The sequence below is a fragment of the Hibiscus syriacus genome, unplaced genomic scaffold (genome assembly GCF_006381635.1).
Source record: "Hibiscus syriacus cultivar Baekdansim isolate YM2019G1 unplaced genomic scaffold, ASM638163v2 tig00001713_pilon, whole genome shotgun sequence".
In the NCBI taxonomy this organism is placed as follows: Eukaryota; Viridiplantae; Streptophyta; class Magnoliopsida; order Malvales; family Malvaceae; genus Hibiscus; species Hibiscus syriacus.
This window is the reverse complement of record NW_024061883.1, coordinates 174091-187446: the sequence shown is the minus strand read 5'-3', so window position 1 is coordinate 187446 and position 13356 is coordinate 174091. Positions and strand designations below refer to the sequence as shown.

Genomic DNA, 13356 nt, shown 5'->3' with positions numbered 1-13356 from the left:
TTGAGTAGTGTAGACACCAGCTAGTACAAAAATCTTTTCCCTTCCAACTTCAGTTCGCATCTAACAATACCCGTGTGTTCAAAATCATTATTACAACACCTAGATAAGTCCTTCCCAACACCCTTGGAAATAAATGAATTATCATTTTATGAAAGATCACCTCCAGCACCACCTGATAATGATTTTTTCTAGAAATAGACAACCAAGAGATTAACCGGAGTTACCACCCCAGCATTGTCTTCCGCGTTAACTTTCAATTTCAAATTATCAACCCCTTAATCTGAATCAACGAGCTGTCAACCATACCAATCTCAACCACTCTCACCCATACATATATCAACCCACCGCAATATACACCTCCTCCTCAATCTTGAACTTCAAAGTTGTGGACACAAATATTAACAGTTTCTCATAGTTAGGTCATGGTTGATGTTCTCACCATAAGCTTGTTTCTCAATACGTAAGATGTCAATCACTCCTTACTCTGATTTTTTCTCTTTACCTACGTGTGAAAATCATCACACGCTAAGTTTACAATTAGTGAGGCATAATTAATAATACAAAGTAAACATATAAATGATATAAAATAAATCATATTATGGAAATTCAAAACATATCGTGTGACATTATATGAATATATAAAATTAACTTATACCAAACTCATTTCCAGTTCAATGATACCTAAAATCATCAAGTCAAATATAAAGCATTTTATTCTAAATCACTTATAATGAATGGAAAGTTTTCTCACTTACCTATCAGAACTTGCACTTTTCAAATTTCTTTACTTCATAGCCCAAAGTACATAAATGAGAATATAAGGCATGTAAGTGAGACGAGTATGCACAATTTGCACTCTGAGTGCCAGACATGTGTATAAATACCATAAACACAATATCAATCAGCCAATAATCATGAATACCATAATACTAGAATCACATCGTATTATTTATTGTATTCTCAGGAGAACAATAGTCCATAATCACATCAACTATGTACTGAATGCAACTGCGTAAAATAGCACCAAAATCACGTTGTACTATATTCATAATGCAACTGCTAATACTCTACCTCTATGGCATGCCAACTATACCAAAGACTCTCAATGTACATAAAATGGACATTTCCATCAATTATCAAATATAACATTATATTAAACATTTCATATAATAGCACAATGTGCAATTCATATTCTAAATATTTTTATGTCCCCATAACATGAATATATCGTGAAAAATCATTAATCACTAACTTTTTTACATATAAAAAACATGTCCATCATATGGTAAATATCATCATTATCATTCCAATATAATAGAGTTGGCTTATCTCAAGCCTTTAAAATAACATATAACATAAAACTAAAATAAAATGAATGATTTACCACTCATTGCTTTGTTCTGGCAGCTTAAACTACCCTTAAAGATTTATTATTTTGTATTAGTCTAAAAAGTAGAATTCAAATATGTTTTGAGCATAATCGTTTGCCCTATTTTTGACTACAAATCTAACCATATAAAACACTCTTTCTATTTCAACTTGCACAATTTATGGTGAATATTCTAATCCAATTTACTGGATCTGTTTTGAGCTAATCTTTTGCCATGTTTTCTACCAATCATCGATAAAAAAATTCATATATTCTAGAATACACTTTAAAATCAGTCTCTATTTTTTTTACAGAGAACTTGATTGACATAAAAACACAACGATATAATAATAACCTTCTAATCATTTTTATAGAATTTATGGTGATTTTCTAAATCGACTATCAAGAGCATAAAATCTAGGTAGATTTCATTATTTTGCATATCTAGATTGTTCACTAATTTATTCACCTTCTTAATACAAACTTAACTTACATACAAGAGTCAAAAAATCATATAATATGCAAGAGTCATTTCTTATCATAGTAACTCAATCACTGACTCATGACAAGCCAATGTTTATATTAAACATAAATATATCTTAACATGCACTCACCTATACACTTTAAACATCAACTATAATGTAATCTTCCCGAAAGCTTTATAAATTCTCTTTTATTTTCCTTTGTTATTCAACTCACCTCAATTGAACTTGGATGGTTCACACATCAATTACACAACAACGAAACTCAAAGAAACATGTTAGAATCCATTTTAACATTGCGTACAAATATATAGAATTATCTAAAAATTCTTTCGATGTTCATTCAAAACTAATTACACTTCATACACTTCAAATTGAATACCAAAATTTCACCAAAAAATTATTTTCTCTCTCTTAGGGTTTCAAGGACCAAATTAGGAGTTTTCACAATTCATTTCTAAATTCAAAAATTTTACCATCAAATTAAAGCTTAGATGATGACAAATGACATGAACACTTCAATTTCATCAAAGCTCTAAACCCCTAATTAAAAACTATAATAGCCAAATATACCATGGTGTGTTCACACTTGAATTTTTGCTTCAAATAAAATTCTAAAGCTAGTGCAACCTTTAATCCTCCATGATAAACATCAAAACAAGCTTCAAAAAAATTCCTTAATTTTTTTCTTCATGGCCTAACCTTGTATATCAACTTATCCATGAAATTTATATTGATTCAAGCATGGAAAAGCTATGTAAACGATTAATCCTTCAAGTCCAAGCCTTAATTCAATTTAATCCATAAACCCATAATCTTTCTTTCTTAAAATTCCATAACTCATACCAACCTAAACCATAAATTAATGGTACAAAATTGAAGAGAATTCAAAGAAAGAAAATTTTCTTTCATGCCTTCACCTTAAATCTTAACCAGAATGCTTGAAAAATCAAATGAGAGTGTTTTCCCACTTACCTTAGCAACTCATGGCAATGAAGAGAAAAGATGAACAAAGTCTTGAAAATTCCAAAATAATTAATAAAGCTAATAGTCATCTTTTAAATAAAATGAATTTGAAATTCATTTTATTATGAAATTATCACTTTACCCAGAAAATCCAATGCTCACCATTAGGCCACATGTCAAAATATTTATCCAAAGGCTAAGATTAATCCATGGAATTAATAGTTACCAACTTTACCCTTGTAAAATTTAATTATTACAATCTTGTCATTTCTCATCCAACAACTTAGATTTAACATGGAAAATCATCTTGAATCCAATGGTCCATAATAAACCTTATCTTTTTAAAGAATAAAAACAATATTTTCCCTTTCTCTATCATCTATCAAAATATCTCATATTTTCTATTCAATCTGATTATCTGAATTTTTATTAAACTTTAACACTTTGTAGCCTTTAACACAAATTTTGTACCAAAAATCCGAGTAGCACAAAACCATCATTTTTGGGGGTAAATTATTCATTTACGAGATATATATATATATATATATATTGGAAAAATTATCATTTTGGTCCCTAAAATTCCCCAAATTTATACTTGTTTACCAAATTTTAAATTTATTCATTTTGGTCACGAACTAAAATTTTGTGGTATTCCAATTCTCCCCCTTAAGAAAAATTTGTCCTCGAATTTTTGTACATGCCTAATTCAAATAGATAAGGATATAACTTTTACATCACTTTCTTATTTTTCCCAAGTAGATTTCTCTACTTTATAGTTCCTTTAAAGAATTTTGACAAGTGAGATTGTTTTATTTCATAGTTCTCTGATTCTAGAAGTTAAAATTTTTACTGGTTCTTTTCATAAATCAGATTAAGTTGTATTTCAATTTCTTCTAGAATGATTACATGAGAAGAATTAGAACTATACTTTCTAAGCATCGACGCATGAAAAATGTTGTGAATTTTATCCATTTTTAGAAGGTAAATCTAGTTAATATGCCACTGAACCAACTCTTTTCATAATCTCATAAGGATCAGTAAATATTATACTTAGTTTTCCATTTTCGTCCAAAATGCAGCACCTTCTTTCAAGGTGGTACTTTAAGAAATACTTTTTTACCGAGTTGATATTCAATATATTTCCTCTTTAGATCTGAATAAGACTTTTATTGATCACCAACATTATTAAGATTGTCTTGAATAACCATCATTTTATCTTTGACCTATTGGATCTAGTTGTGACAAATAATATCATGATTCTTAAGCTCAAACCAATTTAAAGGAGTTCGGCACTTTCTTCCATAAAGTGTTTCATAAGGAGCTATCTTAATACTCATTTGATTACTATTGTAATAAGTGAACTTAGTTAAATGCAAATACTTTTCCTATGAACCTTTGAAATAAATCACACTTGTCCTAACTAGATCTTCTAAAATCTGAATGGTTTTCTCAGACTGTTCATCAATTTAAGGATGAAAATCAGTGCTAAAATTTAAGTCGAGTTCCCAAAGCTTTATGCAAATAATTCCAAAATCTTGAAGTAGACCTTTGATCTCTATCACACACAATCGATATTAGTATCCCATGAAGTCGAACTATCTCTCAAATATAAAACTCAACATACTAATCCATAGAATTATCGGTTCAAACTAGAATAAAGTGTGTCGAATTAGTCAATCTATCAACAATTATCCAAATCAAATCATTTTTAATTGGTGTTAATGTAAGCGTGATACAAAAACCATTATAACTTTTCCCACTTCCACCGATGAATGAAAACTGGTTTTAACAATTGTGAAGGCACCTGATATTCTGTTTTGATCTGTTAGTAAGTTGAACATTTATAAATAAATTCAATTATAGCTCTTTTCATGTTAGTCCATCAATATCAACTCTTTAAGTCTTGGTACATCTTATTTTCTTGGATGCATAGTCAAAGGATTACAATGTGCCTCTATATGAAGCTTTCGCTTCAATTCATCATCATCTAGTATACAACTCTCTCTTGATAAAATAAACATCCATCAATCTAAACTTCAAAGTCTTTAGTTTCCTCTTTCTCAACTTGTTCTACTCTTGACAAACAATTTTCGTCTTTTGACTAAAGATATTTGATTCAATCTAACAAGGTATGTTTTTTCTCAACTTGTTCTACTCTTGACAAACAATTTTCGTCTTTTGACTAAAGATATTTGATTCAATCTAACAAGGTATGTTTTAACTTAAATCGGCAACCAATACACCATCCTTTCTCATAGACGATTGTGTATTTAAGGCTCTTAAAGGAGATAATGTCTCCTGACTTAGTGCATAAGCCATAACATTAGCTTTCCTTGAATGGTAATCGATAACAACATCATAATCTTTGAGAAATTCTATCCATCTTCTCTACCTCATATTAAGCTCTTTTTGAGTTAATAATTAATTCCAACTTTTATGACCAATATAAATATAACGTCGTTCACTATATAAATACTAGTGTCATATTCTTAAAGCAAACACAACTATATTCAATTTGAGATCATGAGTCGAATATTTTTTCTCATGAGTTCTGAGTTGCCTTGAAATATGTCACAACTTTTCCTTATAACACCAATATATAACCCAAACCATTACAGAATTCATCGCAACAAATTGTATAATATTTTCCTCATTCGACTTGTACTGACACGAGAGCTTCTACCAATATTTTGAAACTTTCTTGAGGTTTTTAAGTCTAAAAAAATGGTACATCCTTTTTTTAAGTCTACCATTTTCTATGCTCCTCAACTTCAATGATTTATATTACAACGTCACACGGTTAATCTTATGTTTAACTTAATTACCAATGTTATCTTACTCGATCACAATAATTTTTTTTTTGCTCGACAAAATTTAATTTTTATTGAAGAAAAATGCTCATAGAAGATCGCCATATGTCTTATTAAAAAAATCTTCCATTTAGAATAGGAAAAAGTGTACAATATGGTGATCAAGGTTACATATATAAGAAACACCTACAAAGCTTCATAACCCCTAAATTGCAATTAGCCTTATAGATTAGCAAAAACCCAAAACGCGTAATGCAGCTGACAAATTCCTTTCGATAAACACCCCTCCAATTAAATTGACTCAACAATCGTTCAGTTGGACTTACCTCACTTCGTTAGGTCAAATTCTCAAAACTTCACCTTCAAGACCATCAAGCTTTGAAAGGGATTGACGTAGTGTATCTTCCTTAGCAAAATAATCACAAATAAATATTAAATATTTTAAATAAAGTATACTCATGGTTTTAAGTTTTTGTTGAAATAAATAAATGCTCTACTTTTTTGATAAATCTAGGGTGTATAAAAATTAGTATATGTTCAAAGACTCTCAATCATTTAATAATAAACACTTATACCCCTAGCAATATGCAACACTCGAACCTGAAACATCAAGAGATAACAACAAGTCTTTTACCACTAATATGGTTTGGTTTGTGCTTTAGATGCTCTATTTTAATTTGACATAATTTAGTCATATATTTTTATGATGTTATTAATAGATCTAAATTAGTATAATATCATTATTTATTGTTAGTAAAGAAACACAAATTTTAAGTAACCTTAAGCTTTCAATTGACATGTAAATTTATTATTAGTTGAACATAGTTTATTGTATTTACACGTGGCATCACTTTTTAATAGAATATTAATAAAAGATTTTCATGTTATCACGTTAAGAGTAATAATTATCAATGTTATTAAGTAGGTTTTTTCATCCATATGATCTTTGTTTTGTGCCTATTTTCATTTCAAGTATCTTAATTTTTCAAAAAATTTTGTTTGAGTGCATATTATATCCAACACTTTCACATACTTGTAAAACAAATTATTTATAAAACATGGTAGATAAATTAGGATGACTTGATCATCGTTGTGCCCTAGCTGAATTCGATGGCATGTGGGTCCTTTATGGTTCCTCGTCTGATTAATTTTGCTGATCTAGTTGTGGTTGTTCTTGATGATGGCCTATCTATGACTATGAGGTGGTGGTTCTCTCTGTGTGTGTATCTCTGCTATTGTGTTTCATTTGTTTGGTATGTTGGAAATTTAGGGGTTATATGTTATGTCTAATGTTTTATTTACAACACTCAATATGATGTGTAATATTTTATCCACGGCACGCAAATGATGGGTCTTATGTTGTGTCCAAAGTTTTATCCACGACACTTTCAATCCGTCATGTCCAATGTTTTATCCACAACACTCTTATCGTATCATGTCTATAGTTTCATCCAAGGCACCCTCACCGTGTTATGTGATGTCCCAATTTCTATCCACGACACTCAATTTGTCGTGTCCGATATTTTATTTATGATATCTTAATGTGTCGTATCTAAAATTTATCCACGATATTCTATCTAAATTTTTATCTACGACACTCTATGTCTTGTCTAATATGGGATCAACGACTTTTCTAACATGAAGGTTATGGCATTTTACTGCTATTGGCCTCTATAGTGCTAAGAGTGGTTTAAAGCTTGCAGGGAGGCTTTATTCTAACATTCTCCTCGAACGAAGTGGAGGATCCTCGAATAATTAAACCAATTTGACAGAATAATGTTAAAAGTGTGGCCTTTTTCTATGCCAAATGATGGTTGCATTAAGTAAGGGTGCAATATTTTCCCTCATTTTCAGTATAAAACAATTTTGGACCAAAAACAAAACCAATAATCATGTCCACCTGAAACTTATTCAGGAAAAAGTTCTCCATTTTCTAGAGAAGAATAAAACAAAAGGGGGGGCTAATTGAGGAGACCTCTTTGCTTGAAAACATCATGCATTGCTGCACCAATCTTTGCAGGTGATTCCACCACCGTCACTCCGGCTTCCCTTAGAGTCTTGATTTTGTCCTGAGCCGTGCCCTTCCCACCTGATACTATAGCTGTTTGTACAAACATAGAACAAGTACCGTAACCTTTTAGTTAATATCCCACAATTCTGGACGTGGTAGAAAACAGACTGGACTGGCTGGTTCAACTGGTTAAACCTGGAGCCGAGAACTAGTTGCTCGGTGGTTCAATCATATAAGTAGAACTGAAAAATTATAGAAACAACCAAAAATTGCATGGGGAAACAAACCCCAAATACCGGATTTGATAACAAATTTGAAGCTTTCTTTATAAATTGATTCATTTTCATCCTTGGCTTTTTGTACATAGGATAATTCCTAATTTTTCTTTTTTTTATATATAATTTCCTTAATTTTATGAATTTATATTTTCTAATCTTTTAGCTGATTGAACTGGGAACCAAAGATCCAACCATTTCAATCTCCGGTTCGTTTTTCCTTTTCAACCATGCCCACAATAATCAATTCTAATTGTGTATCCTCCCAACTTCAATACATGCTTAAATACATTAAGAACAATGGTAATAATTTAGCTTTCAACTAAAATGTCATATCTTGATTATTTTAATAGGTTGGACATTTTCCTTTTCCAGTATATGAAGTTCTTTTAAGGATTAAATATAAAATAAGTGCCAAAACAATACCGATTTTCATGAATGCCTAAAATATTTTTTGACTCATTCTGGTGAAAAAAGTTATTACTTTAGGTGTTCAGGCCGTCAATAGTGTTAATTTCCCCGTTGAGTGACATGTGTCTTAGTCTGGTAATTTTAAAAAAATTATTTAAAATTAAAAAATTAAAATTATATATTTATAAAAATTAAAATAACCCCAAAACTTTGAAAACAATCATTTCAACCCCCTAAACCCACGCCGGCCGTCACATGCTCCACCCGGCCTCACATACCAAAACCCCTATGAAATCGTGAATTATCGATAGATTGGCCAATCGACGGCAAATTGACGTTTTATATCCCGCAAACCCTAAGATGAATATTGCGATCCCATGCGATTTCGACGGCTACTACAGCAGTGTATGACTAGGAGGATGACAGAGACTAAATCGGCGGCGGCAGGTTAAGATTAGGATTTGGGGATTTTTGAGCTTTTCATAGTTTAAGAGAAATTAGTGTTTATTTTATAAATATAATAATATTTTTAATATGTTTTTAAAAAATAAATTTCAAAATCACTAGATTGTGACACATGCCACTTAACGGAAGAAATTAACGTTGTTGACGGCTCAGACACCTAAAATGGTAACGTTTGTAACGTTAAACAACGGGATGAGTCAAAAAAAAATTTAGGTACCTATTCATGAAAAGCGGTATAGTATAGACACTTATTTTATATTTAAGCCTTATTTTAATTCTACTATAATTTAGCTGATGCAAGATGTCGTCCAGCAGATATAAAATACCAGCAACTGCAATCATAAAGCTAATAAGCAAAACATGAAAGCAATGTCTTACCTCCTGCATGACCCATACGCCGTCCCGGAGGAGCAGTAAGTCCGGCAATGAAGGCAACAATGGGCTTTTCAGTCCCACTTTCCTGTTCCATTTATAAAACAAAAGCAGATGTTAAATCTACGAGTGGGGCAGGAAGATATTATCCAACTGTTTTTAGTTATATGCAACTGCAGTAGAAATTAGATAAAGGAAGGTTCAACAGTACTAACATCAGTGCAAAATAGGACGGTTGCTAAAATATAATTCAGTAGGATTATAAAAATGTGAAGTTCTCTGGCTATCTTATGCTTCAATTTTAACACAATTGAGTAGAGAAGCCAATTCTGTTAGCTGCTGAAGTGTAAAAAATTATAATTATAAACCACATCTTACAACGTAAATTTGAATCTTGACTACAATTAAGTAAGAATCTGCATGGAATTCTACTATTGTTTACCCCACATATGAACCACGAGCAGTTAGTAATACCAACATCAGTTTCAGGAACAAGGAATCCTTAGTTCCTTCGTGCTTAAGATAAGTGTTACCTTTATCAGTGCAGCAGCATCTTCTTCTGCTGTGCCTCCAATCTCACCAATTAGAATGATACCTGAATGAAATTGCAATAATCAGTTAGTACGCACCTATTAGCAACTAGTTTAAAGAGAAACAGTAACTGACACCGAATACTTGAACTGAAAAGTGAAAGTGTAAATGAGACAAAATGACAACAAATGCTGGAAACAAGAAATGGAAGGAAAAAAAAGAATAAGAAGAGAACTATGGTTCAGTCAGACAGAGATCCCAAATCCATAATAGACAAGATACAGCTACACAGTAATAAAGACCTTTTAATCCAATACGTTCCCCAGAATTAACAACCCAAATAGTACTGAATTAGGAAAACGTTACCTTCTGTCTGAGGATCTGCAAGGAATTTTGTCATACAATCAACGAAGTTGGTTCCATTAAAAGGATCCCCACCAATGCCTACACAGGTTGATTGTCCCAGACCAACTGCAGTTGTTTGAAAAACCTACAGGATAATTTCACAAATGCTTTTATCACAAATTACTTAAGGGGGGAAGAGATACCATCAGCAGATAAAAACAGTGTTAGTTTAGTATAAGACACAGCTTTATATGAGTTTCTTGAATTTTATGGTGATCCAAATACAACAACCGTGAACCTATGTATATACCTACAGAAGGACGGGGAAGATTAACTTAGGTATCAAAGAAAACTTTATAGGATTACTTCCATTCATACTTTTCAACAACTTCCATCAAATCAAATTGATCTCTAGAAATTCTTCTTTGACATTTATTCTTCACTAAATAGAAACAAATGTTATATGAGAACCACTCCAAGTTTTCTGTAACATACATAAATATCTTTGAAGGAGAAGACCATGTGCATAAAACGGAGACACTGAAAATACAAAGACATTCAATTTGGCCACAAGCTCTGCCAGAATACCCCATCTTCAAATGTCTTGAGAAATGGGTTAGGTGGTTTAGGGAAAAAAACATGTGGTGACGTACCATCGCATGTACATATTAAAAGGGCGACTAGCATGCACAAATATGGAAGTAAGAAAGTAATCTTTTCTAGGGAACTTATAACTTAAATGTATCCAAAAGATGAAGGTCTTACTGCTTCATACGTTAAAGTGCCAGATCGAGAAACAATTCCAATTCGACCTGGTTTGTGGATGTATCCAGGCATAATTCCAATCTTACATTCCCCGGGTTTAATGATGCCAGGGCAGTTTGGACCAATTAACCTGGTTTTTGATTGCTGATTCAGGGCAGCCTTCACACGGACCTGCAGTACAAAGATATCAGGTTTGATATAAAAAGAAGAAGATAAATATAACTTATTTCAAAATCACCACTCCAAAGGTATAAACAGGAGTCACAGGTGCACATTTTTTCACCCCCTTGGAAGTGCACATAATGCAAAGTAGCTGACCGAGATAACTTCTAAAATGATAACCACCATAGATATTCATTTCCAGAAATAAAATGCAGAACTAAAAACACAAGGAAACAAACATCTTTCCATCTAAGGTCTCTTTCATTCATTTACCATGTCATGTTGAGGAATTCCTTCCGTGATGCAAACAACCAGATCCAGTTCAGCTTCCATAGCCTCCATGATAGCAGCTGCAGCAAAAGGTGGAGGAACATAAATGACAGAAGCATTGGCCTTGGTTTCAGCTTTTGCTTCCGCTACTGAATTGAAAACAGGAAGTCCTAAGTGCTCTGTGCCACCCTTCTTCGGTGTAACTCCACCAACCTGACAAAAGAAAAAAAAATGAGATAAGATTAAGGACTAAATAAGAAGCCTTGGCTCATTCCCACAATTCATAAAGACATAATGGAAAATTGCAACAATACGATATGCAGAAATTTGCATAATATCTTACAAAACTACTTAAACCCAATTCTCAGACATGAATAAACGAATCATCTAAAGGTCTCACTTTCCTGGATTCTCTCAATACCCAAGTATCGCAGTGAAGAAAAGAGACCCATTTATCAAATCCATGAAAAATTGAAGAGATAAATGTCAGATACGGATTTGAAGTACCATCTTAGTGCCATATTCGATGGCTTGCTCGGTGTGGAAAGTGCCATTCTTTCCCGTAATGCCTTGACAAATAACACGAGTATTCTTGTCTACGAAAACCGCCGGCTGAGGCGCTGGAGCCGCCGAGAAAGCCCGTGACTGGGTCAGAAATTGAGAAGAGGAAGAGGAGGAGAGGGAACTGAGCGGGGATATCTGGGAAGACAAAGATCGGATAAGTCGTGAGGCTTGTCTAGCCATTGCTGCTGCCGTTGATTCAGTATTGGATCTCCTTTGCCTCTCTCGCTGCTGTAGAAACCCAGAAAAGTACTCCGACAGAATATTATTCCGAGCGAAAATGAAAACCCTCCTCTGTATTGTTTAGCTTTAGACTAGTCAAATTACAATTGGAATGCTAGATTCGTTAACCCAAGCCCAAAGTCAGCTCCTTCGGTTTGGAGGATTTGATTCATGAAATATAAAATTATTTATGAGAATAAGATTATGAAATATAATATTATTTAATTTATTTGATAGAAATATAAGGTTATAATATTTTAATAGAGATGTCTAAGCCATTTTTGATAGTTTGAATGTGTTGAATTTTACTAAAATTTAAAATTATTATTGATCGTTTTAGGTCAGGTACGATCAAAAATCCATACGGATGGCTTACATTTATGTTTATGGTTGAGTTCAAAAGTTGGCTACCACTAGTCAATATTGTAGTACCATCATTGTGTCCAAAACTTGATATATTAAGTGGGTTATTGGTTCGCGAAAAAGACCATTATAAGGGGAATATATTTTCCAAAATTGTATTATTATGTTTGATTTACGAAAAATATCATTACCAGGTTATAACTTATTATTAATAGTAGTATTTTTGAGTTAAAATGGTAAGAATGACATTACCTCAAAATTTTTAGGTAATGAACAATTCTCATGTAGATTATTCTTAATTCTTATTTTTCATGTTTTACTTAAAATTATAAACTTAATAACAATATACAAAGAGTTTAATTTAATAAATTATTAATAAATTTGAGTAGTTAAAATTATTTTATATTTTTAATATTTAGTATATTAATTTTTTATAATTTTATGAGGTGAAAATATTATTATTTTAAAAATATAATTATTTAAAATAATATTTAATTTTGAGTTATTAAAAAATAGGTCCTATACATTAAAAATAATATATATTTATCCATTCGATATCACAATATTATTTTTCATATTATATTATATTTTATATAAATAAATACGATATTTATGAAAATTATTTAACATTATAAGTTTGTTATACTAATTATATTAATTATATGTTAAATGTATTTTTCTTTAAACTTAGATAGTAAAATAATTAAAATATTTTTATAAATTTTCATTCAAATATTTATAATTTAATATGAAAGTTTTACTTGTTAAAAATATATATATCACAATGATAATTTGGTAAAATATTCATCCAAGTAATCTTATATTCTTCAAACCAAATGTTGTAATCTTACATTCCTGTTAAACAAATCAAATAGGGTAATACAACATTCCCAGAATAATGTTACATTCTGATAATTTTATTCTCAAAAGTAATATTACATTCCATGAACTAAACGAATATGAATTATATTATCCT

The 13356-nt window shown here is 31.4% G+C and overlaps 1 protein-coding gene across 3 annotated transcripts; it reads right to left on the bottom strand.

Moving 5' to 3' along the window:
- Positions 1–7482: 7482 nt before the first annotated feature.
- On the bottom strand, positions 7483–12083 carry LOC120132042 (succinate--CoA ligase [ADP-forming] subunit alpha-2, mitochondrial). 3 transcript variants are annotated; one of them, XM_039148899.1, is made up of 8 exons: positions 11937–12079; positions 11742–11897; positions 11238–11447; positions 10803–10973; positions 10059–10182; positions 9695–9756; positions 9168–9249; positions 7483–7728 (listed from the first exon to the last, which is right to left on the bottom strand). In XM_039148899.1, the coding sequence occupies exons 1-8, from the start codon at positions 11976–11978 to the stop codon at positions 7589–7591; spliced, it is 987 nt and encodes a 328-aa protein (XP_039004830.1). In that variant the 5' UTR covers positions 11979–12079; the 3' UTR covers positions 7483–7588. The 3 variants fall into 3 exon arrangements, with proteins under 3 accessions (XP_039004830.1, XP_039004836.1, XP_039004826.1); XM_039148905.1 differs by having other exon boundaries at positions 7488–7728; positions 11742–11900; positions 11943–12083; XM_039148895.1 differs by having other exon boundaries at positions 7488–7728; positions 11742–12078.
- Between the last annotated feature and the right edge of the window lie 1273 nt (positions 12084–13356).

What these genes read in the sequence shown, in the direction of transcription:
- LOC120132042 (XM_039148895.1), bottom strand. Translation starts at nt 11,978, where the DNA reads ATGGCTAGACAAGCCTCACGACTTATCCGATCTTTGTCTTCCCAGATA. An exon ending in ATGCTGCTGCACTGATAAAG is followed by an intron (nt 9,250 to 9,694) that starts GTAACACTTATC and finishes TAAATGGAACAG; the next exon opens with GAAAGTGGGACTGAAAAGCC. An exon ending in GCGTATGGGTCATGCAGGAG is followed by an intron (nt 7,729 to 9,167) that starts GTAAGACATTGC and finishes TTGTACAAACAG; the next exon opens with CTATAGTATCAGGTGGGAAG.